The sequence below is a fragment of the Struthio camelus genome, chromosome 1 (genome assembly GCF_040807025.1).
Source record: "Struthio camelus isolate bStrCam1 chromosome 1, bStrCam1.hap1, whole genome shotgun sequence".
Taxonomy (NCBI): Eukaryota; Metazoa; Chordata; class Aves; order Struthioniformes; family Struthionidae; genus Struthio; species Struthio camelus.
In genome coordinates, this window is record NC_090942.1 from 119,019,978 (window position 1) to 119,047,723 (window position 27,746).

Sequence of the window (27,746 nt, forward strand, 5' to 3'; positions counted from 1 at the left end):
GACCAGAACAGTGTACTTTTTTTTCTTTCAATTACTGTCTAGTAATAGCCAGGACTTCACTGGTGCAATTATCATTTAAATAGACCCTCTGACAATGTAATGTAGGAATTGTAGTGTTACTGGAGTGAGAATCAATGGTCTCTGCTGGAGCTCCACACCCTCTGGCAGCAGCAGGTGAGGCAGGTATCATCCTAATACAGTAGTTATTTCCATATTGCTTGAGCAAGGCTTTTTTTAGAGCATAGCAGCACGTATTTCCAAACTAATGAAAGTATATGCTCTAACTGGCTGACTTAGCATGGATAATTTCCCTCTACTATCTTAGTTTTAACTGAGCTTTTAAAATCTAGATTACAAAGTGATTCCCGAACTCCATGGCAAATAAGGATGGGACCATATTAACCATTTATAGACTTGGTCAAGCTTATTTTTATTTTCTTTCCTCATTGTTCTTACTAGCCTATATGTTGTGTATGTGTTTAATAAAAGCCATCAATCTCTGCAGCGTGGAAGTAGAGATGACTTCTGCAGATGAAACAGTACATTCTACTGCCTTGTTAATATGCTTGCATTTGAATTTTCTAAACTGATTCATATTATTCAGACTGAGAAGTTATCATTATGTCCTCTTAACTTCATACGAACAGAATAGTCCCATGAGGATCATCTTACATATATCTTACATCATATTTGAAATACATTGCTGACATTCAGTATGTGTAGTTTTTAACATCTAACTACTTGATTTGTGAAGTGCTCAACTGGTTCCACTTCCAAGGCTGTTTTGACTTTTTTTGTCATTAGTTTCTAGATGTAAGCTGTTTTTAAAGAAATATTACCAGCAATACTTCAAGCTATTCTTAGGAATGGCTTTGTTGTCTAGATCTAGTCTTTCAGACGTAAACTTTTGCCTAACTGTTCATCAAGATCATTTACATGTAAAACTGAATATAAAACCATTACTGCTTCTGTTCATGGGCTTTCCTGTAAAATGATCGTGTTTATTCACCCAGGAAAGTATATATGGAGATATATATTTCCAATTTAAAATGTAAAAGGTCTCTGCCTCATAGAAGCTATCTATTATCCCAACCTGTCAACGCAAAGCCCCAGTGGGCTGATCTGTGGGAAAGAGAGGTCAAAACACACACACTCAGAACCTGTGAGAATGGGCTCTACCATCACACAAAAACAACGGTTGGGGAGAGCGAAAGGAGGAGAGTTTACAATGATAATATCCCAAGTCCTACAGCTCCAGTTTCTGGCTTTATACAAGCGAGAAAGCAGTTTGACTTCTAGGGTTATGTTACACTTGCATTTTGAGGAAAATAAACCACCATGGGCATGAGTTTCACCAACCTGAAGCAATGAATTACGTGTAGAGTTAAGACCTTAGACCGACCCTTTAAAGATTTTCTAAAGGCTATGGATGTAACTACAACTCTGATTATACATTTTATGCGTATTCCTACATCTAATACTTTGGAGAAAACCAGTTGGAGGTAACAAAGGGCATTAAAATCCTGAGAGATACAGGATTTTCTCTGTCTGTGTCTCTGCCTTCACATAGATTTTCAGATAATCTAAAAGTGCAGTCCGAGAAGATACTTCGAACATTCAGAGGTTTGGTTAATCACTCAGAACAGCAGTTACACATGAACTTTCTTATGAGCCCTAGGAAACATAGTGCAAAATCCCATAGTGCAAAATCCAGTTTATCTCTAAGCTTATGCGTACACCATACTTCACTGGTTCAGAAGTGACTAACAACAGAAAACATTTCAGCAAACTCTCTCATTCCAGTGTGAGCCGTGCAAAGTGGGATCAGGAAACTGAACACACAGTCAAAAACTGGAACTGCCCTGAAATTTTCAAGAAGTAGAAAACTGTCAGCAATTCAGAGCAAGGCCAAACTCAGTCAGAATACCAACTTACTTAGGGCTTACAGGAAAAGTGATGGACAAGAAATATGTTGCGGGAGCTCCCAAAACACCATTTTGAACAGTAACGTGTGTGGAGCAGAATTATAATATCTTTTACAAAAGGTATTGTAAAATTAAAATTTCATTTTAAAGGGTAATATACTGTTCTGTTAATATCGTAATCATAACCAAACTGAAAAGATTTCCCTAAAAAGCTTTTTTTTTTACATGCTGTTAAGTCCGCTTTTGAGAGATCACTGGGAACGTAACCTAAGAACAGAGCATACATTTAGCATTGTGCTTTTAATCAGCCCACTTTCTCCTTTTAGCAGTGTTGAAATGCTGCAGTATGTGGCCTGTGAGGCTAAAAGGGAATGTCATCCTTTAAAAATATAATAGGTTTGGGTCTGCTTGGAATTGGAAACTCTTCTCTTTGCCCTTTGGTCATTTCAGCAGGCCTTAAAAGCTTGCTCATGAAACTCAAATCCTTCCTTACGTTCCCATACAGCAGACCATGTTAAGCTTTAGGATAGTTATAGATTTAGAATGTGAAAAATGGCAAAAATAATATAAAATAGAGACAAGACTGAAAAGGAATCCGTAGTCAGGCTTTAACAGTCTGTTGCTCATGTTGCCAGGCTACCTTTGAGGACAAGAATTTCAATTGCATTTTATTAACACCTAGCAAAAAACAAACAATCAAAAAAAAAAGCCAGTGTGCTGCATTGGACCTGAGAACAATGAAAATCAGCGAATATGGGACTGATTTCTTCTGGCAGAATACCTAACTAGCTCAGGCGCAGACAAGGAAGTGCAGAAATCAGGATTTTTCCTCTGCCGTGCTCTCATTACTGTAATAGGACCCATAGTTGGGACACTGACATATGCCTTCTGCTGAGAGCAAAGTGATTTGTTTGTGCCTAGCATGCTGAAGATAAAAGGTCCAGAATAGTTTCTCCAAGGAAGGAAACTGCTGTTGCAACACATTAAGAATCTGTTTGTGTATTCTGTCAAACAGAACAGATATCAATGGATATCAAACTGTGTCTGAGGAAATCGCTAATTGAAGCATTTTAAACTGTCAGAGTCTATTGAACAACTGAACAGTGAGTGCCAAAAGAGTATCACAGCAATTCATGTTTCCTGTTCCTCAGTTTCCTGTTTACAGGGAAAAAAACCCAGTAAATTTACTTGCCAGCCTCGGAAACCATCTAAGCACTAATGAGACTGCTCAGTGAAGGCATAAATGGCCAGAGTCGTGTTTGGAGGTGGGGTTATGGCCTGCAATGAATGGCCTCAATTTGATGTTCGGAAAAGCAGGGAAATTTGCAGGCCTGACAACGTCCTGAAAAATCATTTTTTTGCAAGAACCTCACTGAGATAGGGTACTTCTTTCCTCCTCCCCCTTCTCCTCCTCTTTTGTTCGCAAAGAACTAAAGGTGTGAGCACTTACTATTCAAGGCTTTGATCTGAGGGTGATGACACAAGCACACAATACCATGCCAGTGCTTTGAGAAAATATTAATGTGGATCCTGAAAGCGTTATTGCTATGTTTGGTCTGGCTCCACTGTGCAGCCATGTCGTTACTCCCCCTGATCTTGGCTTTCTGAAATTGCTTTTGTTCCTCTCACTCTTCTCTTGTCTCATCCTTCCTCGCTCCTTCCCCCTGCACCTTTGCCTGCTTAGATGCTTGCAAGGGCAGGAACTGATGCTAAAAAGAGGCATGCTGACCCTAGCCAAATCAACACAGCCATGGCTTGGGACTAACTTATTCATGGTCCCACTGCTTTCAAAGGTGACTTCTCTGTGTCAAAGCATATGACATTTTTTGCAAACACTTATAAATTTGATTATTCTGGCAGTTCCATGTTTATAGCCATTTTTCTTCCAAATAGCTCTGGCTATTCTTTACAGGTACTGCAGCGTCAGACCTGAAGGAGTCTCTTACGACTCATTCAGCAGCAGCAGCATTGCTCATTATGTGCGAGTACAGGACTCAGTCCCACATCCCTGAGAAAGGACTCGGTTTGATTGTCAGGTCCCGGATGTAGCTGCAAGGCTGCAGTTTAGGAAGACTCGGCGGTGACCATCTGTGTTTGTGAACAGAGCACTTTTACAGCCAAATTTCCAAGTCTAACTGCCTTAGAAGCTTAGAGTGCTGATAAGTGGAACATTTTCAAAGGCTTTTACATTTCTTCCTAAAGCCTGTAACATCTGTGCACTAGAGGCGCCTGCCGGTGCCATGCATTTCACAGGAGATGCTGAGGGCCATGCCTTTCCCTAGCCTCACCGTTAACCTGAAGGCACCTACCTTCTCTGGGCAGCACTGCCTAACTGCTAAGTAGCAAATTAGACTTTTTAATAAACCTTTTTGTAGCTAGGTATGATGTTGCACTAGGGAAAAGAGGAGCTGCTTTGTAATTCCCATAGGCAAGCTGCAGCCTGTGATGTTGTCTTTGGGGATAGTTAGGCATGAAGGAAAGATCACTGTCACCAAGAATGTGACTATTTCCCTAACAGATCTGAAAACGGTTATCCAAAAAGTGACAGGAGTTAAAATGTTTGTCTAAAAAGTGACAGAAACTTTCTGGATTCTGTGTTCATCTAAACAGTGATTAGGAAACTGGTAGAAGCTGTGACCCAGAGGATTTCTTGAGTAGAACAATGATGAAGATAAGCACATTAGTAATTTTCCTTCTCCTCTGAGAGCTCAGAGAAGATGGCTTTAATTAGCCTTAAGTTTCTTCAACTGGGAAACTGCAGACAAAAGCGCTTTCTTAAATCAGCGAGAGAGAAGATCTAATTCAGGTCTTTGTTGTTAAGAAGTCTCATTTCATAAAGCATCAAAGCTTTCAAGGCCCTATTGAAACAAGCTAAAATTCCATTTTGAGCAAGACAATTTCGTGCAGTGTCTGGAGTGAGACATAAACACTTATGTACACAGATGAACATCAGCAGAGAAGAATTGATATAGCCCAGCTGTGAGCGGTACATCTTAGTCACAAAAAATACTTAAGCCTACAAAGCTGCTGAGATTACTGCTGGCCTAAATGACATTGACCAAAAATTGTAAAATAAATAGAGGGAAAACATAGGTCACTGTATGTGAAAGATGCTACTGACTTTTTTCAGGAGACAGGTACAAATAAAACAGTTCAAGAGAAGACCAGAGCCTTGCTGGAGCACTTCAGCAACTGAGTGTGGAGGCATCCACTAGAACGAGTTTTCTAATTGCAGTAGAGTCCAGAAATGGCTCCTCAATAAAACAGATCATTAACTTGTGTCACGAGGAGGAACTGCAGTGTGCGAGAAAACATAAAGTAGGTGTGAAGGGTGGGAAATGAATCGGTGAAATTGGAGGTAGGCTGGGATGCAATGAAATACAACAGGTAAAAGGTGATCAGTTTTTGAAAACAGGGCTGTTTGCCATGCTTCATGACATCCTGTGAGCAGGCATTTGTATACATTTTGTGCCTCTCTAATTACAGTCATATATTTTCCAGCTGCAACAATGGATCCAATCAGTTGTTTCCTGCCCTGGCAGTCCCCAGACCAGCTGAGGACTAGAGTAAATCAAACCAATATCCTTCCAGGATATAAGAAATATCCTATACTGACTTCCCACACAAAAGCGTCCTCATGTGTTTTAATATGCACAACAATTCCAAAGCTTTACTGTTCAATATAAACTGATATCCTGATTTTTACTGGCAGTTATCTCATAAAGGAGTCTTCTATGTTAGACAGCCTTTTAACAGTGAACATCCAAAATTGCTCAAGCCTAGTCTATGGAGTTATGTTGTGAAAGGTAGAGTACACAGTGGGGGGGTGCCTGAGGGGGCTTTTCTTGAATAGGTTCTTAAATGTTAATGGTTACATGGCATAAAATTTAATTGATAGATATGATTTTGTGGTATGATAGTTACTTGGAGGCTTTGTCTAATGAATTTTAAATGGATGAATTAAAATTCATTAAATATTGACACTGGGAATAAGATATGCCAGCTAAAAATCTCTGGCTGTTTATAACAGAGGTTCAGAAAGTTAATGGAGCCCTGCAGGTTATTTTCTAAGGTTTATAAAGAACTGCCTGGCCCAGCTGCTGGATGCTTTTGCAGAGACCAAGGAAAATACTTCTCCATGCTTTTAGTAATAAGAAGACTGCTGTCGTTTTGCTCAGGTTTGGTTGAAGATGAAAAGGAGATAAATAATTTTTCTTACCTGAAAAGGCTGAATTACCCCATGATACGATAAGATGACAATTGTACATAGACTGTCACAAATCTTAAAATCTATTACAGTCTATTACACTCACTCTTCACTGTAGGTGTAATTATTTTCTGTGATATGCATCTAAACTGCCCAGATTTCCGGGACTTTAACAATCTATATTAGATAAGCTTATTTGCTGCTGAAGCAAGAGGCCTTTTGAAGTCATTAACTATGTGTTGGTAAGTACAACTTTTCTTATTAGGTACACTGTTTAAGTTTAATGCTTCCCATTGGACACACCTTTTTCTTTCCTGACTATACAGTGTGAATTGAGGGCTGTGTTCGAATCCCTCGCTCCTCTCGGATTAACTTGCCACAGTCTAACTCCGTAGATAAGGTGGTGCCAGAGGTGGAGTTGGACGGATGGGTTTGCTTACACTGTAGTCCGTAAAAGAAACAAAAGGCCTTGCATGCAAGAAAAAAAAATGGAGAAAATAAATAAATGAAAGAAGTAAAAATTAAAGAATTAAAATTAAATTAAAATTAAATATTAAGAATTAAAAACAAACACACATGAGAATGAGATTCAAAAGCTATTTAAATCAAAAGAGATTCTGTTTATGGAAACGTAAAAGTCATAGATTGTATTCAACTCAGGTTTCAAATTAGCTTCATGATAATATACACTGTATAGCATTTTCTATCTAAGCTTCTTATACCGCCTGAATAAAAATAAAACAATCTGAATGGAATCAGGAAGTCATAACTGGCATCACCAGTATGACTCCCTTCTGTACAATCACTTCCACATGAAAATTTGATGATAGCGCTATATGACGTTGCCACATTACAGATTTTCATTATGATGAGAGCCTATAATCAACATCACTGTGACACAGTAGTAGCGTGTCAACATACACAGAAACTATATATGTATATATGTATCCCTGAATACTACTATATTGTTCCCGCAATGTCTTGCTAAGTAAATTAACAGTCTCTTCATGATATAAAACTTTAGGGCTATTTTACTGTTAGTTTCAGAAATACATTGCCCTTCCCAGTCTCCTGAAGACTTCCTAAAACCTTCTGTTCTGTCAGCATTTATACTAAAGATTTTGATTAACTGCATTAGGTCTCCAAAACTTATTTGAATAAAAAAACTCCTGAGTCATGAATAAAACCAAGCTCTTGATACATTCCTTATGCATTTAGTGCTAAAACTGTTCTGTAGGGTTAAAGTACTAAACAGAAAGCTAGCAATACATGCAAAATACACTCATCGTTTCTCTCTGACTTAATCCAAAGCAGGGACACCGTGATTAATAAGGCCTGCGGAATTGCTCCACATGAGCTGTGCCTGTTGTTCGTACACCGTGCCACTGACTGTAATGAGGGTTCACTCCAGCACCGGCGCCTGCCTGCCCATGTGGAGGGGTCGGCACAGTCAAGAGCTGGCTTCTGCAGTGTACGGCAAGTGCCAAGTTCACTGACCCTGGCATTAGCTCTCATCAACACCCCGGGGCTCCCGAAATAACAGCAGGTGCCATTCAGAAAAGGGAGATGCTGGGTAGGAGTCACCGCACTTCCTCTGAGTGGTCTGAACAGCGGGTGTGCAGTCTGCATTTACTGTGAGCCCCTCCCAGCAACAAGGCCACTACTGCAGGATGCTTCCTCCCATCCAAAAGGAGAACTTTAAAAGCAAGATGTTGTCCTCCCAAGCCCTACAGCCCTGGCTGCCTGCTTTTACTCAAATGCCAGCACCACCACTGTGTGTGGTGTGAACTGCGTCTCTGAGATCAAGTTCAAAATACTCTCCTCCTCCTTCCACTCATCCCCATCACCTTTTTGAAGTTATTTTTTTCCCCAGTCATTTCTGGCATTTATGTCATCAGCCTTGGAGGACTCTGCCTTGGATGGTTAGAGTGAATTGCCCACTGAAAAAATGCCTTTCCCGCAAAACAAGCTTAAACAACTTGCTTAGAAGTAGATGCTTGATAACTAGAAACCTGAAGTCAGGTGATACAAACCCACCTCTTGGCGATTGCCTCAGGGGCCACTGATCCTGCAATGCATAGTGCACAAATGGGATGCTTGTCTCTGCGACAAGTCCCATTAAAGTGAACAAGATCTGAGCAGAAATAGTAGTTGAGCCAAACAGGGCCAGATCAGTGTCCAGGACATGGCCAGAATCAAAACAGTACCAGGGAGGGCAACCAGAGTAAGAGGGTCTGAAGATAACTTCATGAACAGACTCAGCGTTACTGCTCATGCCTTGTTTCCTTTCCAGTGTATTCGGTGGTTCAGTAAACTGGTGTTTACACTCTATTTTAATGACTGCCTATTTCACAAAGTGCTGTGATATTCAGGGCATGATTTATATACAGTGTTTTCTTTGTTTTCCCTCTGGCCTTTTAAATTGTTGATTACGCTTCAGTGGAGTTATATTCAGAATGTCTTTGGGTCCATAATCTTATTCTACTGTGGCATCCATCACTTTTCAGCAGGTCTCTCTGCTTTGAAGTGCACGCGTCAGTACAGCGTGTGTAAACACCTGACTGTGAAAGAAATGCTTTCTAGAGCAAGAAAAAAAATACACTTGGGAATTTAGAAATATAATCCTGCTCTTATTCAAAGGGTTGATTCTAAAACCACATAGAGAAATCCAGTTCAATGTTTATTCCCTTCCAAGGCAATTTATACTTGAAGTCATAAAGATCAAGCAGAAACTGTTTGAGAAATTAATTGATCTTGTTCTGCACTGCCATACTAAACAGCACTAATTGGATTGTGGATGAGGCACTTCCCTATTCTTATTAATAAATTATTTGTCTTTAGTGCCAGGGACGCATGGTGAGAGTTCAGCAATACAAAATCTTCAGTCCAGCAAAGAGACTTATAATGCAGTCACCTCCACATCCACAGACCTCAGCCTCCCAGAAAAATAAGCAAGCTGGAAAGGGATGACTCACCTGCTCGATATCGCTGTTTTTCCTTGATTTATATATAAATTCACCAATGGCTACAAACACGGAAAGAACAAGCCCTGCAGCAAGCACTATAAAGATGCCCCCAATATTCTCCACCCCGAGAGCGCTGGCCTCTTTGCTGTCCTCCTCAGGGCAGCCGTTGCCTCGCCACCACTTTTCCTTCATCATGTGCAGCTTTCCCTCCTCCTGGAGCTGAAGAATGGCAATGGTGATTTTGTCTCTGTACGGAGAGCCTGCAAGGCAAGAGTGAGACCTTTTAGTGTCATTGAACGCAGGGAGGGAACATGCTGCTGACATCTGAAGCAGAAGTGCGCCCTTATTACAAGACTGATTATTCCTGCTAGAAAGCCTTGGTTTCTCTTCAGCTGGAAAGGGGGAAGAGATCTGCTGGTATCTGCCCTGGGGACTGGAAGGCAGAAGGCTCCTTTGGTGTGGTTATTTGTTTGGGAATTCATTATAATTTCTAGGGTCTCCTACTGAGGTTTATTTAAGCCTTGGCAGTAGGTTTTCTCGCTAAATAATTCTTCCATATTATATTTGAATATTGCTTTGAGCATCCTTTGAGACCGTCAGCTTTGCATTTCCCCTATTTACTGCAACATCTGCCTATTTTTCCTACTGCATGTGAAATGAGTAGTTGTCTAAGAATGCCCACAGTGAGTCAAATTAATTCTCTTCTCATTTATACCTGCATATGCCCACTACTCCACTTTGGCTACCTTAGAGCTTGTAAGTACACAAGCTGGCCTGGTCTTTTTAAGTGTGCCTTGCGATAACATTGGCACTGCAAGCTGAAAATAGCAACTATTTCTTGCTATTTCTTTATTTTCAGACCAACAGCTTGCTGAATGACACATCTTCAGGCTGAACAGCATTAATGTGTGCAGTATCTGGCCAACAGTGGGGTCAAGGCTGGGCCGTTCAATCCGTTGAGGTTTGCCTCTCATGCACTCTGTTCTGGCTGTCCCTCTTCCAAAATTTCTGCTGCCTATGATTCAGTTCAGCCAACAGCTTTTTGCAGAAGCACAAGGCTGAAGCCCTAAAGGGGAACAGGGCAGAGGCTTTACCCCTTGCCCTGCTTCTGGAGCAGTGCATGGCTAAAGGAAATTGCTACCAATTAGCTTTTGCCATGGTGCTGGAAGCTGAAGTTAGCAATCCTGTTATTAATCATAATTGACAAGGAGAAGTTGTTTCTGGCAGTGTGAGAGGGACTTTTATTTATGGGGCAAGGATTTCAGGATAGCAAGCAGGAGAGGATTACAAGAAAGGCTGTGTGGCACTAGGCTCATGTATACGCCCCCAAACCCTGCCATGCTGGGCCTCCTGTGGTTGGAAGCTTTTAAAATCCAGGCTGCAATGCCCTCACTGTGGCCAATCCTTTCTCTGCATAGCTAACTACCTTCCTCTACTTTAGCACATTAAGCAGACCACTTTCTTAAGCTGCAATTCCACAAAGTCACATTTTGTTGCAAATTAAAGCGGTTACAATTCTCAGTCTGATCACAGTAATAAGCTTTAAGGCAGAAAGTGGGCCAGAACTTCGGTGATAGCTTGGTGCACGCAGATGTGGACACTTAGGAAAAATCTCACTAGGAACCACTTTTGTATCTTTATGCATCTAAAGATCCTTGGAATTTTGGCCTCATGGCTTCATTTTTCTTTCTTACGTGGCTGTGCAGGCCACTATTAAAAATAATTGTACCATGAATACAAGTCCCCCTTTTTGTATTCTATTTCCTTAGCCTGCAGCATTGTCTGAGGAGAATTAATGTGGAAAACATTCCCGTTCTTCATTTGTCGCGCCAACACGCAGATATTTTTCAGTGTATCCTACTGCCAGCGCTAGGACATGCTGTGACCACAGATGCCAAGAGACATGTGTCAGATTATACAAAGTCCATCTGGGAAGCCAGCAATCAGCAGCCACTGCTTTAGGTAGCCAGCTTGGAAAGGAAACTATGTCTGCTGTAAGAATAGATGATTTCTATAGAGGCTATTAAAGAAGCAAAAACAAACACAATAGAAAACAAAACAGAAAGACTTTCAAAATTGTCTTTACCCAGAAAAGTGAATTATTTACCACTGAAAACAGCTCCTAGAAGAAAAAGCAGAATTGTTTCCACCATAGGAGAGGTTTGTTCTCCTGATAGCTGGAGTTTGTTAGACTGTAGGACCCATCTATTCTGCCTTGTCTGAAAGAACATAGCTGTTAAGCAAAGTGAAGCAGCCTGAGTCACGAATCAGGATTTGTGGGGATGTTCATTCTTTCTTGTGAGGTTTATGTTGCCGGCAGGATTATCGCAATTCATCTTGAGGGTAACAGGTACATCTATATTTCCATGCGTACTTTTAAAATTTGTCAAGCGTGCCTGGATTAGCGATGTTTTATTGGTGAGCACTAAAGCTGCACACAAATCCATCTCAACACCTCTTTGAATATTCCACATATCATTTATGACCTCTGAGCTATTAACAGCCTACTCTCAGGCCAAGAAATACATCTATCCACTTTCCTAGCAGCCTCCCAACTAAATGGTAATAGCTTTAGTTTTACAATTACTTGCATCAGCACTGGCAGTGATAGTAGAATTAATACCTGTCTTGATACCTATAATAATGTTGCTTTCTTCAACTGGATTCCTCCCAGGGTGACATTTTGCATAGATTTTACTTAGAGGTGCCTCTTGTACAGCAGTACTTTCAGAGTGCAGCAAGCACATGATCAAGCATCACTGCAGATTTTTCAACAGTAATGTTCTTTGCCAATAATCTAGTGCAAAACTTTCCATTCTGTGACTCATGGGCTCAATAACAAACATAAATAATAAACATAACGTTTGTTGAAACACCTAAACCCCTTTCCTCCTGCCACAGCACAATGAAGGAGGAAGAGAGTCAGCCTATATCTGCAATTTTTAACTTGCACAGGCTGCTCAGATAAATAAAGTGATAAGTTTTCTGCATTCGTAGAAGGACTTTTTAAAAATCTCTTTCCTGCTTTTCTGGGAGCTAAGTCATGATTGTATTCAGCTCATTCACTGGAAATTTTGGAGTGCAAGGCATTCTTTTGCTGCTGCAAATCATAGTCAGGGGGGTTGTGCTTTCTCCTGAAGGAACAAGTGCAGACCAGTTAAAGGCTTGCTGAAACTTTGGTTTTAAGGATCTCAGACAAGTCTTTTTTTTCCATACAGATTCTGTGCTGCAACAGTTTTGAATACTACTGGGAAACAACAGAGCCTTTGGGGTCCATGTGAATAGTGGCAGGATCTCGGTAGCTTATCTTGCTTATGGAATCAATCTTGAAAGAATTTAAGATGCCTGATGTCACTGAAATGATTTATTCCAAAGTGCTCGGCGATATCTATTTCCATGAATTTAGCTGGTTTTCCTTAAGAAAAAAAATTAAGGCACATTTATCATACAAGAAACATCTTATAAATATATCTCACAGCTGTATTTCCAATGGATGCACTCTCTGTGAGGATTACCATCTGTTCCAATTATTTCTTCATTGTTCTCGGTTCAAAGTATGGCAGCTTTATAACTGCATTGAAACTCTTGCCATGCACTTGTTTTATATGGGGAGATTTTAGCTTTTGTATCATTTTCCTCAGGGAGAGAAGGCTGTTCGCACACAGGCAGTGAAAAAATATACTTAAAATAATATCTGTATGACAGTGTGTCTAAGGTACTCAGTAGCATAAAGAATCACAGTTCAAGGTGCAGCAGTGTTCTTCCTCCCTTATTTAGACCTGGTCTACAAAGCAAATGATTGACCAGATACTTTGTCTGTTATATCTGTGTAAACCCTAGTTAATTCCCGTAAAGCCAGAAGAATTCCATAGTTATTAACTGAGAGAAGGTCGTGGCATAGTAAGGGCTTATGTGAGCAGTATGAAGAAGTATATTAAACAAGAAAAAGCTCTGGCTACCCAGTACTGATTATTCAGGAGAATCCATCTTCAATGCAAAAAAAAAAAAAAAAAGACATTCTAATTGTCTATGATTAGCAAAATGTTGAAAAGGACACTGGCTATGCTAAAAAAGGTCTACTGGAAACAGTTCGCAGTGGCTGCGAGTCTTAAGAGTCTTCTTAGCCCAAAACATTGAAAATGCTGATGCAGGCGCAGAACCTTGCAATTACTTCTCCTGTGCAACACATGCGTTGCTCTAGAGTTTTTAAGTATGGCAGAAATTGGTCTCCTTTCATGCAACTTTCTTCAAGATTCATACGTTGGTCATAATATTTATTCTGCTCACTTCCGTTTTCCCAGAGACACTACCTAACTTCTCAAACTCAACTGAATTTCAGTAGAAGACCTTGCACCTTGAGTAGCACAGAAGGATACCCGGTTCGTTATGATGGGCATGCTCCAGGAGGCAAGCAAGTCACTTGACTTCTTTCTGCAGATATAGTCTGCGCTGTAATACTCCCTCTTGCTTACAGAGATTGCTTGCAGATGAAGGGGTCTGACTGAGTGGAGGCAAGAGGAGATGTTTTGCCTAAACTGAGGCTCCTAGGGTCTGTTTTGATAAGAAAGGTGCCTGAAAGACTAAGAAATGATTCAAATGGCCATCTACTCTTCTGAGGAGGACATTGCTTGGTGTGCTCAGTAATACCTGTGCTGGAAAGCATCTTACCAATAGGGGTTCCCACGCCGTAGCCTTTCGAATCGATCAGCCCCCCGATCTGAGTGAGATTGCAGTTTCTCTGAGTCACGTACTCTATGCTGGTCGACTCCATTAGCAGCGCATAGTCCGTCGTGAGCACACGCTGGATTCCCTCGTCGTTGTTCTTCACCAGCGCTGTCTGCTGCCGGCTGCTCATGAACGCCCACATCTTCTCGTATGTTGATATTTTGGATTTCTAAGGAGGGAAAATGAGGACATAGAATCACTCCAGTGCCCAGCTCACACTCGTAAAATATTGCTCAGCCTTTAGTTGTGAATGGTGCCAACAGCATCTCTTGAATGGAAGGGAATCAGTAGAAGGGTTTTCCTTCCCACAGCATTTCTCTCTTACTGTGCTTTATGCTGAGGACTGTCTTTTCCTGCATTCTCTGTGGTGCCAGGAACTTCATTACTGGCATGACTGTGAAGTGCTTTGAAGTTTTTTGGACTAATGCTGTTACATGGATTACAGCAAATGACTACACATAGCCCAGCTAAATTAGTGCAGCTGAATGCTGTTGCACTCAGAAGCAATGTTTCTATCTTTCAGGGCAAATGTGCTACTCCAAAAGCCTGATGATGAACAAAGTACTGGCTCTTTTGTATTGATATCATTTGCCTAGAAGTCATGTACTTCAAGGATAAAGCTTGAGAAAGAAAGCCAAAGTGGCTTCTTAGTAAACTTCTGCTTTCAGCTTTCTGCTGCAATTGGGTTTAAGGACCTAATCCTTCTTCCACTGAAGTTAAGGGGGATTTTGGAACTGACTTCAGCAGGTGCGTGCATGTGGCCTGTGCTAACGGCCAGCTAGCTGCACAGGGGAAGAAACCCCAGCCAGCTCCACAGAGCTTTGAACTTCCCTTCCTGCCCCTTTCCTTCCCTGTGCTGTAGGTGCCCCCGAGGGTGCCAGGCTCCTTGCAGGGAAAGGCAGCTGCGGGTGCTGCCTCACTCACACCTCTGCCTTTGTCGGGGGATATGAAAAGAAAAATTGAACCTCTTCAGGGGCTTTCTGAAGTATCTGCAGACTACACACACGCCAAGCATTCGCACAGTGCCTATATAATTAAACCTCTTTCTTCCTTGTATGCTGTCAAATGACATTAAACACACAGTATTACTTCTAAATTAAATATCAAGTTAGACCTACAGACAGTTGAAGCATTGGAAATTGTTAATAGGAACGATTTCATCAAGGCTGCATAGACCACTGTTACTGACCTACTCTGGCTGCAGCCTGGCATGAGCCAAGCATAAACAAACTGACTTTCTGGTGTAACTATGAGTCCCTGGCCCTCCACCTACTTATGTTGCCCCAGGTCTGGGAGAGTATAATCTCACTTCCTCCACAGGCCTATCTTTGGTTTATAGGCATCATAGCCAATTTTAGGCTCACTGTGTGGAGACCATATGTGTTTATTAAACACTGGTCTCTGTGGGATTCCTCTGAGAAACTGATTTTCTGGTTCTTTGAGCGCTGAATGTTAATATGCTTTACCTGTGAATTTGATATCTGTGAATTTCTTCTAAATTTCACCAAAGTTTGTTAAGCCACAGGATACCACTAAATTCTTAGGCTGGTTAAGCCTTTTTTTACTAGTAGGAGTCATTTTTACTGCTCAGCCTGGATTTTTTTTTTTCATAGATGATACGTTTATGCAGTAGATTGAATGTGATATTGTGTTCCTTATTCAGATAAGTTTGAAAGAAAGGTCTCGGCTTCTTGACTTGCCAACTCCCATTTTTTCAGGATAGATGTTACGCTAAATTCTGACCTTTTGATTCTCATTGATTTCAGTGGAAATGTGTCTGCACATCAGAAGGCAGGATCTGGCAAGAATTGCAATATGAGATTAAGATCAATTATCACAGAGGGGCGAGAAAGCAATGGCAGATTTATAAGCACACTGGAAACAGAGCTGGCCAGCAATCTGGAAAAATATGTATGTGTCAGAATCTGTGGATGTGAAGGCTCTTGCCTTTAGTTAGATTCTTCCCAAATTTGCACATACATGGCAAATGCTGCCTGACGTCCTGCTGGCTTGCCTGCCTGGAAGCCCATCACCTCATTGGAGGGCTCCTTCACTGCCCACGTCCTGTTTTCAGGGTGTTTTCATCTGCTATAGCCATATCTGCCAGGTCAGCAACACTGGGATTTGTACATAGGGAGGAGGCCGACTCTGAGCTTCCCTCAAAGTCATGACTCCATTTTCTTTCACAAATACTTTCAGTTGCTTTTGTGTTTATTCCCACTGCTATCTGGCTAGAAGGCATAGTCACTGTAGAACCTTTCCGGAAAATATTACCTTTTCAAAAATAGTTTTTTTTTTCCTGGGGACACAATGCACAATATGGTTACTAGCGCTAAGACATTTAAAATTAGTGAAAAAATATAGCAGTTAGTATATGCATTATAAATGAGATGAAATAAAAAGAGTGATGTGAACCTGAATAAATGCAAGTAGCATTTGGAGAAAAGTGGTGTAAATGTCTTGCTTTTTCATATGGTTCTTAACATGCATGCCATCCAATAGGTACCTCTGTAATATTATCTTTCAGGGGCTTCCTTTTGCTATTTTAAGAACAAAGAGCCAGCCCGAAGCTCTGCAGAGTTTGCTTCTTGCTCGGATCTTTCTGCACTTGATGTCTTCATAAATCCTTTTGCCATGTGTGTCTCATAGACCTGAAAATTAGAGCTATTTGGTCTCTGCAACTCACGTACTACCTGACAGGCACTCTGTCATTGTTCTCTCCTCCGTAGTGAGGAACTCCCAGAATATAGTGGTTCTGCTTTAAAAAAGCATTGGTCTGAAAGAGTCTGTTGTTTCTCTTGGCATTTCTTGTTTTAAATACTAGGAGCAGCTCTCAGATAAATCAAATCTTGAAACATGGGAAGCACTTTAAAAAATGACCTTTCTTCTGTGCAGCCCAAGCCCGCACTAAACGCCCGCAGGACATTTTCACTGCTGTTACACCTGGCCTCACTGATTCCTCCTTTTCCTTTCTCATTCCCCATCACATCAGCCCTCCCAGGAAGCAGGACTATGCTCGTACTCCCCCGCCACAGCAGCCAGTGGTGGCAGTAGGAAAAGCACCTTTCCCCCAGCTTGGCTTCTCCAGCCCGTTAATCCCAGGGGCAGGACCATGAGGGGCGATGCCTCGGTAGGGGGGATGCTCCTGGAGTCTGTTTTGGTTTGGGATAGCCTTACGGAAACTGGCCATGCAAAGTCGACTGGCTGTGCAAAGTCAGCGCTTCGCGTCTCCCCGCAAAGTATCGAACTTATTTCAGGCCTCTTCTCTAGAGCTGTTATAGCGAGCCTGTTTTGGACTAAACTGTATTATAACTCACGTGCAGCAAGGGAACTGGATCAGGGTTACGCAGAAACCCTTACTCCTGCCATTTCCTAATGCTAAGTGTTTGGTTTTACACCCTCCAGTTCTTTTAGTGGTCTGTGCTCTGTGCGTGTGTGTGTGTACGTGCGCATGCGATTACTTAGCTTAGGAAGTACATATAGTGCTTTCTGGATACAAAGGAGGCAAATTTATGACCTCAGAGAATACATAGTCTCCATTTTCTATTCTTCTATTGTATTTATTGTTCAGAGATCTACTCTGTGATTTCTTTGAAGTTTTGGGGGGTATGATAACCAGCATAAAGAAATTCCAATCTTGAGGACCTTGAAGAGCTTTTGTAATATAAATAATAACACTTTTTATATAGCACTGTGTGTGTCTCACTGGTTTACAAGTGTGAAAAATTGTATTTTTCATGCTTCTTTCACTATGTCACCTTCACTCTGCCAGCTAATCTGTCTCCATCCTGTACAAAAACTAGGGTCTTTTCTGTTAGGTTTGTGTACACAGGTATTTCAGGCACAAGTAAGCTAGTGTATATAGTATACAAGTATTTAACAATTTATCTGAATTATTATTATTATTATTATTATTGAGAGGCTCAGGCTCACATTCTTTTAAGCTTACAAATTTTACCTTCTAAGTATTAATGGTGCAAAAAAATCAGTGCAAAGCTGGAAACAGCTTTAGAAATTTGTTCTGACCTCCTCATGCTGAAATTATGAAGTTATTTCCTCTGGCAAATCATGGAAACAACAGATTTTGAAGATTACTTTTTATTATAGAATTGGCCTTCAGCATACTAATCATGGTGACGATCTTTGGCAACGAAGAAATATTAGACCAAGGGAATTTCCGAAGGTCTGTCAGAAGGCAGCACAGACCACTTCCTACTCCATTAGGTATTCCTTATTAAAATACTGTACTTGCTTCATACCGTTTCTAGGAATATCTTAAGAGAGGTTTCTAGCATAGCGTAATGGAAATGTCGTCTCATCATCTCACAAACTGACTCTAATGAGGCTCTGAAAAACCCTGTAGTTTGTGCTATTCTTTCAGCACAGAAACATTTCTCTTCAGCCACGGGAGAGCCATTACATGGGAAGCTCACCCTTGACAGCTCCATCAGGGATAGCCCACTATCAGCTTTATTAAATTACTGAAAAGTCCTTGACAAACATTACTAATTGCGAGAGATGACCCAAATACTCAAGCCAAGATCTTTTGTGTGTGTGGAAGCACATTGCTTCCTGTGAAAACACAAGGGCCAGTGGCTAGCATAAGGCAGGGGGGCTCAGGCAGGAGCAGCAGCTCCTGGGGCTCCCACATGTTTTCTTAAGAACCTGTTTGAGGTGTCCAACTGTCAGCATTGAGCAGTGAAATTGCTGTCTCCTGCACACACATGCAGGAGTGCTGTTTCGCCCCACATATTGCTTCACCAGGGTGCTTCATCCTCTTCAAAGGCATTGCGTTATCTGGCTGTCTATAAGCACAATAGTTAGACGCTACAGCGAAAAGCACGATACCAGTCCATTCAGTGCTTAACTTCCCTGCTGAGACTACCAATGAAGCTGCTAATTAATTCTAATTGTCACAGGATTTTTGTGCATATATCCTATATTTGTAGCTTGTTGGCTTTTGCATTGATGTTTTATGAGAGTAACGCATTCTGTGTGTAAGTAATACTAATAGTGTAAAAAAGAATGCAGTTATTTAAAAAGCAATTAGCCACAGAAAATGCTCTTTTGCTTACAGATTCGTTTATGTGTGTGTGGCCTGTATATTAATACTTCAACGTTTACAATTTTGATCATATAACATTTTTAAAAAAGGACAAACAAAACTGCATTTTGACTGCCTGCAGTATTTTTCCAGTGTAAACATGACCTTCAGAGGTGATCTTAGCCAATTGCTTGTCAGAAGCTAAGATCCTGCTCTGAGAAACAACCTGGAGAAGAACGTCCCCAGATCCATGCCTCGCCTGTCAGATTCGCCTGTCAAAAACATGGGTTTTTCCCCTTTCAGCAAAGGCAATAACAGGCTAATTCTCACTCTGAGGGGATCTTTGCACTAGAGCCTGAATTAACACAGGTCTGCACTGATTTGGAGCACTTAAATCCCCTTGTGTAGGTGGTGCGCTCTCAAAGTCCAGACTGCAGCTGCTTCTGACGCCCTTCACATTAAGGGAACGCAGCTTCCACGGGCTTCAGCAGCGCAGCACCAGATTATTTTTCCAATCCATCTTGGGGGAAAATCTCCCATCTTTTACGCTAACTCTCCCTAAGGACCCTCTACAGATTTGGGCAAATGATTTATTTACCTACTACACTCATCCTTTCAACTGTTGTTATTCTGTCTCGTGACTGATCACTAGAAGGCCACGAGCCCAAGAGCGCAAAACTGGCTGGCACTGTCTTACCTTGAAGAAGGTCATTGTTGATCCATCTCTAACAGCCCCATACTCTATCTTGGTTTGCTTTGCCAAATCGTCCGCTGAGTCGATGGGGGATTCCATCCTCTCTACGGTCAGGAAGGCAGCCAAGTTGGCAGTATAGGATGAGATTATGATTAAGGTGAAAAACCACCATATTCCTCCAACTATTCTTGTGGAAAGAGCTTTGGGCATCAGCTCTGATCCTGTTACAATATCATCAAAAAGATTATATTAAAATGATGCTGAAAGATGCCTGTTTCTAATGCCATAGACTGTTTTTAGGCACAGAATGCTTTTATGAGCCATAGTATAAGAAAATGATTTAAACAATAATCTCACAGATGCACAGCAAATGTTTTTAATGGTAACACACTATGAAGGGGATGTATGCCATGATACATGACAAATGGAATTATCCTTGGTTCTCAACCCATTTACATCTCTGAGCTTATCCTGTTTGGGACATTAACCTCTTACATCCCTAGCAAGCTATACTAGCCATTATCTTTTCCTTAATTCCTTTTTACAGGTACTATAATCGGTTTTTTAACAACAGATCTTTAGCAGAATACTATTCCACCTGCAAGCAGCCTAGAAGAAATGCCTTACAAGAGAAACCTGCCCTCTGTGTTTTATCCACACACCTAAGCAGAAGCAGGGCAATCAATATGGTTCCAGTGAATTTAATAGGATAGTGTGAGCCTGAGGTCAAAGCCCAGAACACGTCTTATTACAAACACATGGTTCACATTTTTAAAATTCAGAAAGTAAAAGGAGGCATCCTTTGGATCTCTACAGGGCTATGTTATGTTTTGAACAGTACATTTTGAACAGTACATTTAACACACTAATTACTGCTGAAAGGCAGATCTGCCTGACAAACCTCAAGGTGATCTGCCATAGTCATAACACCCCCACAAATAGCATGACCCAAGCTCAGGTATTAAGCACATTAAAAAATGGCTTGTAAATAGCTCAGAAGAATTGAATTTAAGCCTTTATTTCTAAATACTCTGATGCAAGTTTTATACCGACTTATCTAGGGGCCACCCCAAATGAACTGTGAACTTATTTCATTATGTGGGATTTAAGGACCTGGTTTAGCAAAGCACTTAGACATGCACTTGAAAGCTTTTTACTTCAAAGTTAAGCATTTGCATAATTATTTTGCTGATGAAAGATGGACTTTAAAAAGTACTTAAGTGCTTGTAAATGGAGATCTTAGCATGCAAATCTTTTTATTTAATAAATATATTTTTGTTACTGGAAAAATATGCTGACATATTATCTCTGCTCAGCTATTTAATGATTTCTGTAAGAAATTTAAACATGTAAGAAGTTTAAAAATGTTACAGATAATGTTTTAAGACTTTGCAAAAACTCTAAATATGACTTCTGGGGCAAAGAATGAAAGGGTAAGAACTTTCCAACAACAAGAAAACAGATTTACTTTAGCTTTTTATAAATATATAGACATGTCTCTTAAAGGTCAGAGCTAAGCATAGCCCAAGGCTTGGAGTAGGCTAACAGAGTTTCCAAACTGTGAGAGCAGATGCTCTGCCTGTGCAGCCGTGTGCAGCCATACTGCTGTGCTGACTTCAAATTAGGCCAGCGGTCTAACAGCAAAAAGACTTTTACCTAAATTTTTAGCCTCTGAATCTACCCATTTCAAGAGCTCGAGCTCTGTCTGGATTTATGCTTATGGTCTGTTGTGCTTTTCTTGCTTTTCAGATTAGTTTATTTTTAAAACAATGACACCTTTTCGTTGTTTTTATTGTTGTTTTCAGGAAAAGTGTGTGTATATTTATTTTTAAGCTGACATTGACCTACAAAAGCTGGCTTCTAAGACTGCTGATTCAAGTCTTCCTGAAATTACTATTTTCTGTAAGCCTAGATAGCTATAGGAATATAAATTCTGTGCTTGGACATTGATGCAATGCCTAACTCTGATGTATGCAGCCAACTAACGCATAATAGCCAGCTACGTGGCAGAAATCTTAATAAGCCAGCATGAAATCTGCCAGTGCAGGCTGACAGCCGTACCTTAGAGTAGCTGGAGAAGCCCCCTTACTGAATTTGTGGGGTGAGGTTCCAAACCTCCAAACCTTTTTCCTTTAGCAAAAAGTTGTTGTGAAAAAGAGGCAGAACACCTTCAGTTCAGGTAAGCTCAAGACACTGTAGTCTATTAATTATGCATTAAGCTATGGCTTTGCTTCTGGGAGCTGTGCGCCAAGCACACTCTGCCCCCCATTGAGCCAAGTGGGCCCAGCATTGCTTTTGATCAGTGCCATGATTATGTCAATGATGTCCACCATTTTGAAGGCCCTGATTCCAGCAAAAAGTATTAGTACATGCTGCTTTTCCACTGACTTCACCCTAAGTCTTTTCCTAACTGGGTACTTCTTTATCAGTTGGCTGAACTGGAGGATCTGATAGATACCTTGCCTTTCTGGAAATAACAGTTTCTCTGCCTGCATTTGATGAAATATGAGCCCTATTTGGATGCTTTCAAAGTATGCATAACACATCTGAGACTTTCAAGGAAAGAAAAGGGGAAATAACATCTAAATAAAAATGTTACTAGCAAAATTCAGGGTCAGAGACAATACTTGCTGAAGTCTCTCTAGTGCCTTTTTATGGCAGACATGACAGCCAATCCTGATCCAGACTTTGCTCACGCTCTGTAGAAAAGAGAAAGTCTGATCATCACATTTTAAAATTTAATAAACAAGTGGCTTCCAATCAAGCATAACAAGCAGCTGCTGTCAAGAAGAAAGAGCATAACAATAGATGCAGAGTTTCACAACCATTCAGCTCATGTTCAAACTCCACGTTCATGATGATGCACTTACAATCACACGCACCACAAGTTTGTACATGGAAACATTTGTGTTGCCTTACAAATGTTTTTTCTTTCTTTCTTTTTTTTTTTTTAAGCTTCTTGAAAGACAAGCAGAGTCTGGTTGGGGCTGACTGTCATGTACCCAAGGTAGTGGTAACGAGCAGACACTGCATCCCACAGTTTGCTGTGGATGATGGTAAACTCCAAAAAAGGCAGTAGGTTAAAACACAAAATCTTGGGGGACTTTCACACACAAGGCAGTCACAGTAATATACACACACCTGCCTGATACTGTAAAACCTCAGCCTGTTTTTCACTGATAAATTGGAAGAAGAAGTAAATCCCAGACCCCGAAAAACAGAACAGAACACCTCTTCCTCCCCCCACCTCCTTCAAAGTCATTTCTACAAGGAGGCGCTATATCCTGTGAATACCTTGGTGCACCAATAAAAGCAAGTGCATGTGTTATCCTGGTTACAATATTAACTTTATTCTCTACTGTATCTAGGAAAACTCCTTCTAACATTTCTTTTACTGCTACTCATGTCTGTTAAAAAGTGGAAGAATAAACTGTACCTGGAAGAACGTAGAGATGATTTTATATTCCTTACTTAAATGTCTGGGAATTGAATATCGAGGTACTGCTGGACCTTCCTCTGGATTGCCTTTTTTGTTGTTGTTGTCGGGTGGGTTTTTTGTTCAGCTTTGATTCAACTTGAAATGTTTGTCAGAAAATATTTTCACCCTCTCAGTGGACCCTGGTTTTGGTGAATAGCGATTTAATGGGAACCTTAGAACATACATGCCATAACCATGTGTGTTCAGTACACATATCTGCTTGACTTCCCACACTGAGTCAGCTTCACTGCCCTTCCTTGTCAAGTGAGTCTAATGTCAGCAGTTTCCAAAAACATCAGCAGCGGGGACTTGTGACTGTGTTTAGTTAATGCTTCTAAGGCTGGATGCATTTACAAGAGGGTGGGACTCATATCTGCAGAAAAGCCATAAAAAAAAAGTTTTGGTTTTGCTTTTAAACAAAGTGTTCGGCAAGTGCCAACAAACTAATAATACTTCTGAAGAAAGAGCAGCCTTTTGTTTGGCTGTTAAAATAATTTTTCTAGAGTAGCTAAAGCTGTTATTATTTCCACTGGCATAAGGCCCAATTGCGAAGACATTTTCCTGCTGCCAAACCTCTCATGCCAGTAAACTCAACTTCAGCAAAAATAACTTCATAGTCCTCATGCTACTATTTTATATTTCAACTTCAGAAACTCTCTTGTTTATTTTCCTTTCTCTCATATGTTTCCCCTCCTTCTCCCTGCTGTAGCCTTACTCTGGATTTTAACAGGTTTCCCTCCACTGCCTTCTCCCATTTCCAGCGATATGTAGTTTTCTTCCTTTCCTGTAGTTCTTAATTTCTGAGATCAGGTTTTACAGTATATGTGGTAGTTACAGAGGTGGAGTTTACCAGCACAGAAGCCCTTAAGCAGACTGTGGGACGTGTGCAAAAACGAAGTGTAACCGGTGTACCTTGCTGCATGAGAGCTCCAACTCCAAACCAGAAACTATTTAGTAAAGTAAAATTGTTTTCCACCACATCTGAGTCTGGGTTGCACGGGTGGGGGTTATACCATTCATATGGTGTAAACCTGTGGCAGTTAACAGAAACAATCTGTAAACATCGAATAGAGTACACACAGCGCCAGCAAACCTGCTGAACAACGCACAAAATGAGGAGATTAATGAAGGAAATAATGCAAAAAAGAAAACCTCAGCTGAAAGGCTGTCCGCGGGACGTCTAGCAGCTGCCTCATGCAAGCTGTGGAGCAGGACTGCAAAGTCAGGAGCGGTTTTCATAGTCTTGATCCTAGCACGCGGCCTACTTCCTTAGTCCTATTGCACTTCAATTATAATCCTCAATGGCAAGATTACTAGAAAGCCCCAAATCCCCTCCAGTTTCACTGCCCGCACCACGAACAAGTGCACATGCGCCCAGGTAGGGGGACAACTGCAACCTGCTCCTCAACAAGGCATTCAGAACGTAATGACAGAGTAAAACCACTCAAAAGGCTGCGATTTTCAAGCTGCCTGTAACTGAGACTCTCAGTATCGAACATATTCCCCCTGGGTGAGGCTACAGCAGTAGTAAAAAAAAAAAAAAAGGTAGCTGAGAGTTTGAAGGTGCACTGGTGTGATTGCAGGGCCTGAAAGCTGTAGGGCCATGCTGTCAGCATAGCGGGTAGACAATCGCCTTTAATGGAAGAATTCTGTTCTATTCCCTGTGTGCCCTGCTGCAAATGCAAAATATACCCCTTCTGGTCTGCAAAAGACTTGGCGGAGTTACTTTAAAGACTGTTCCCGCCTAAGGTACCTTGCCTGTTGTCGCTTCCCACTGCTGCATGGCATGTTACTTACTTTCTCATGAAGTTTATGAATACAGCTTTAACTGATAATGTCATGCTAATACATTTTAATTACTGTTCCAACAATATAATTAAACATTGAATTTATGCATGGTTGCATGCAGAGTGCCTTGCTAAGCTGGAGTAATGAACTCTGCTAGTAATGAACCCACTAATTGAAACAGTATGTAGCTTAGGATGCCATTAGTTGAACAATATTATCGTTACTAGTACAATACTGGTTAAAAAATTGCAACAAAAGAAACAATTTTCAGATTCAAGATACAACAGTTCTGCATTCATCAGTTAGAGAAAAACAATCATCGAGTTTTGTATTTCAGAAACTCTTTCAAACTGGGCTAGAAAAATGAAAGCAACTGTTCTGGAGTAATGAAATTGTTGCTAACTAGGTTTGTGCGCACTTGGGGACACACAAGAGACACAAAATGAAGACATGCATGCTGGCTGAACTTCCAGCAGCCATAAATGTGAAGACGTCTTGTGCTGAGCATTCACCTACAGAGCATTAGAGTGTTAATATGGGATAGAAATACGATGTACAAAGTGATAACTGTGCGTGATCTGCCTGGGAAGCCCAAGAACTAAATGATCTTACATCATTTTAGACAACAACCGCATTCAGTAGGATAGACACAACGTGTCCATCACTGAAACAACAGAACAGTAGTTGCTAGAAAATGGCAATGAAATTCAGGCAGCAAAACTCTGCCAGACTGGGAAGATTTTTATACCACTGTAAATATATTTTAATGAGGTCCTAGGGCATACGTTTCTTTTTCACCTTAAAATAAAAGCAGGTTTTCTTCTTGTGCCTCTACTGCTGTGCTGAGCTCTGAGAAGAGGCTGGGGTTACAATTCTGCTCTGTTTCACTGCCCAGGCCATCTATCTTCCTGGCCATTTTTCCCAGGATTTGTCCCTACTAGAAGCTTCAGTGTTAGCTGTGCTGAGGGTTCAGGTGTAGACATGATGCTCAAGGTCACCTAAGCACCTCATTAAATAGACTCTGTGTGGTGTTATCCACCCTATACCATTACTGGTTGCCTCTGCTACCTAGCTCTACCAGCATCGATACCAAAAGCACAGTTGATATGACAGTAGCAATAAAAGGAAATCTTTGGCAGCAAACAGCTTGTTCGTTCACTGCCAGCGTACTTGGGAAAAGAGCTTAGTCAGTCTGTAACTCTAAGCAGTGAAAAAACTGCACAGTTTGAGCTTAAAAATTAATGTAACAATGGCAGGGCTACGTTAAGGCTTAGAGAGAAATAAGGGCTGCTGAAAAATCTGAAGAAATAACAGGAAAATTATCCCTGTCCATGCAAATTATTCCCAAGTATTTGTCTTCTGTGAACTGATGTCAAAATGCCGTTAACTGTTTAATTTACTAGGCAGTGTTAAAATGTAGACACTTCCTGAGTTTCACCTCCAGCTAACAAAAAGATTCTTAAAACCAATCTAGCCAATATTTGCCAAAACATTTGGCAAATCCTACAGAAATCAGGACAGATCTGGAAGTGTGAACAGGCCTAGATGTGGCATTAAGAACGTCTTAACTTCATGGAGTACATTAACATTTATAAAGTCTGGAGTAAATTAAAATGACATGCGAACACAGCTTTGTGTACTCCTTCAGCCTAAGTAGTTGCTATCTAATTAGCCACTGGTTTTAGGCATCAGTTCAAAAAAAGCATCTATGTCAGGAAAATTTAAACATATCGGAAAGTATATTAACTGTTTTGCTGAACTAGCGTGTTGTTCTTCTCTTTTGCTAAAATTGGTGGCTTAAGAGAATGATATACAAGCTTTATGTATTAAAGTATATATACGTCTAATTAAACATTTAAGCCTTTCAGCTAATTTCAGTCAAATTTGACAAACAGGTATAGGCCTCAAGGGCTATTATGCTACTGCAAGTTTTGTGAAAAATTGTAGTAATAGACCCCACTAAGAGAGAAGCTGTAGGATGAGCTCACAGCTTGTTACATATCAGATAATCCGCATGGGAAAGATCTCCTATAAATCCTTCAGCTGCAGGGAAAAAAACAAACAAAAGAACAGACTTCAGTTGGTGATCACAATCGGCCACAAGACACAAATCTGCAGGGAAATCAGGCTTCATTAGTTACGCTACTCACGAAAGTACATTTTTTTAGAAAGATTTAGGAAACAAAACACAACATAGTTACATAGGCCAACGCAATGGATTTACCAAAAGGCTACGCTGTGATTTGGAGCAGTATTTAACAGCCAAGAGAGGAAAGCAAACAGGTTGCACAGCTGATGATTTGTGAGCATTGTGTGTTTCTCTTTTGTTTGTTCTTGGCCACATGTCTCAGCGTAGGCAGCTCTGCAAGCAGACAGAGGACCCTGATGCTTATTTATTTTTCCAGACTTCATGCTTTTTTTTTTCTTTTTTAAGACTAGGAGGGCTGAGGATAACTTGGACTTTGTTTTCCCTACTTCTTGTTCAGAGGGGGAGAGGGCTATGGGATGTTTTTAGTCTTGGCACACAACTGCAGAAAAGTCAATCTGTCACAGTTGAGCAGATTTAATATTAGTCATGAATGAGATCATGATTTGAGTACAGTATGAGTTATTATTTATGGTGCAGTGAGCTACTGCAAGAGCTTGTAGGAAGTCATGACTAATTGTCCCATAGCTGCCAGGGATGGATGAACTCTCTCTCTTACCTAGGGCCAACACTAATAAGTTACCCCGTAACCTCTCCTCCTCTAATCCCTTCTTCCTTCCTTGCATCCTCAGCAATTTAATGGAAAAAGCAAATCCCACAGATTTCTGTGCATCACAGCAGTTTGCCTTCAGTACTAGTACAGACACAAGCAAACAAACAAAGCATTCACACAGGTTGTCCACCTGGACCAAGGCTTGTTCAATGGACCGTTG

At 40.8% G+C, this 27,746-nt stretch overlaps 1 protein-coding gene across 5 annotated transcripts in view; it reads right to left on the reverse strand.

Annotated features, from left to right (window-relative positions):
* GRIK1 (glutamate ionotropic receptor kainate type subunit 1) overlaps positions 1–27,746 on the reverse strand; it is a 171,890-nt gene that overhangs the window by 2,069 nt on the left and 142,075 nt on the right. For 3 of the 5 annotated variants that reach the window (XM_068911922.1, XM_068911903.1, XM_068911898.1), the window contains 4 exons: positions 23,952–24,070; positions 19,565–19,782; positions 13,767–13,992; positions 9,108–9,358 (listed from right to left, as the gene is read on the reverse strand). In XM_068911922.1, coding sequence (XP_068768023.1) covers positions 9,108–9,358; positions 13,767–13,992; positions 19,565–19,782; positions 23,952–24,070 — 814 coding nt within the window. Of the gene's footprint in view, positions 1–6,435; positions 6,601–9,107; positions 9,359–13,766; positions 13,993–19,564; positions 19,783–23,951; positions 24,071–27,746 lie in introns of all 5 variants that reach the window. The other 2 variants (XM_068911913.1, XM_068911899.1) reach the window with 1 other exon arrangement.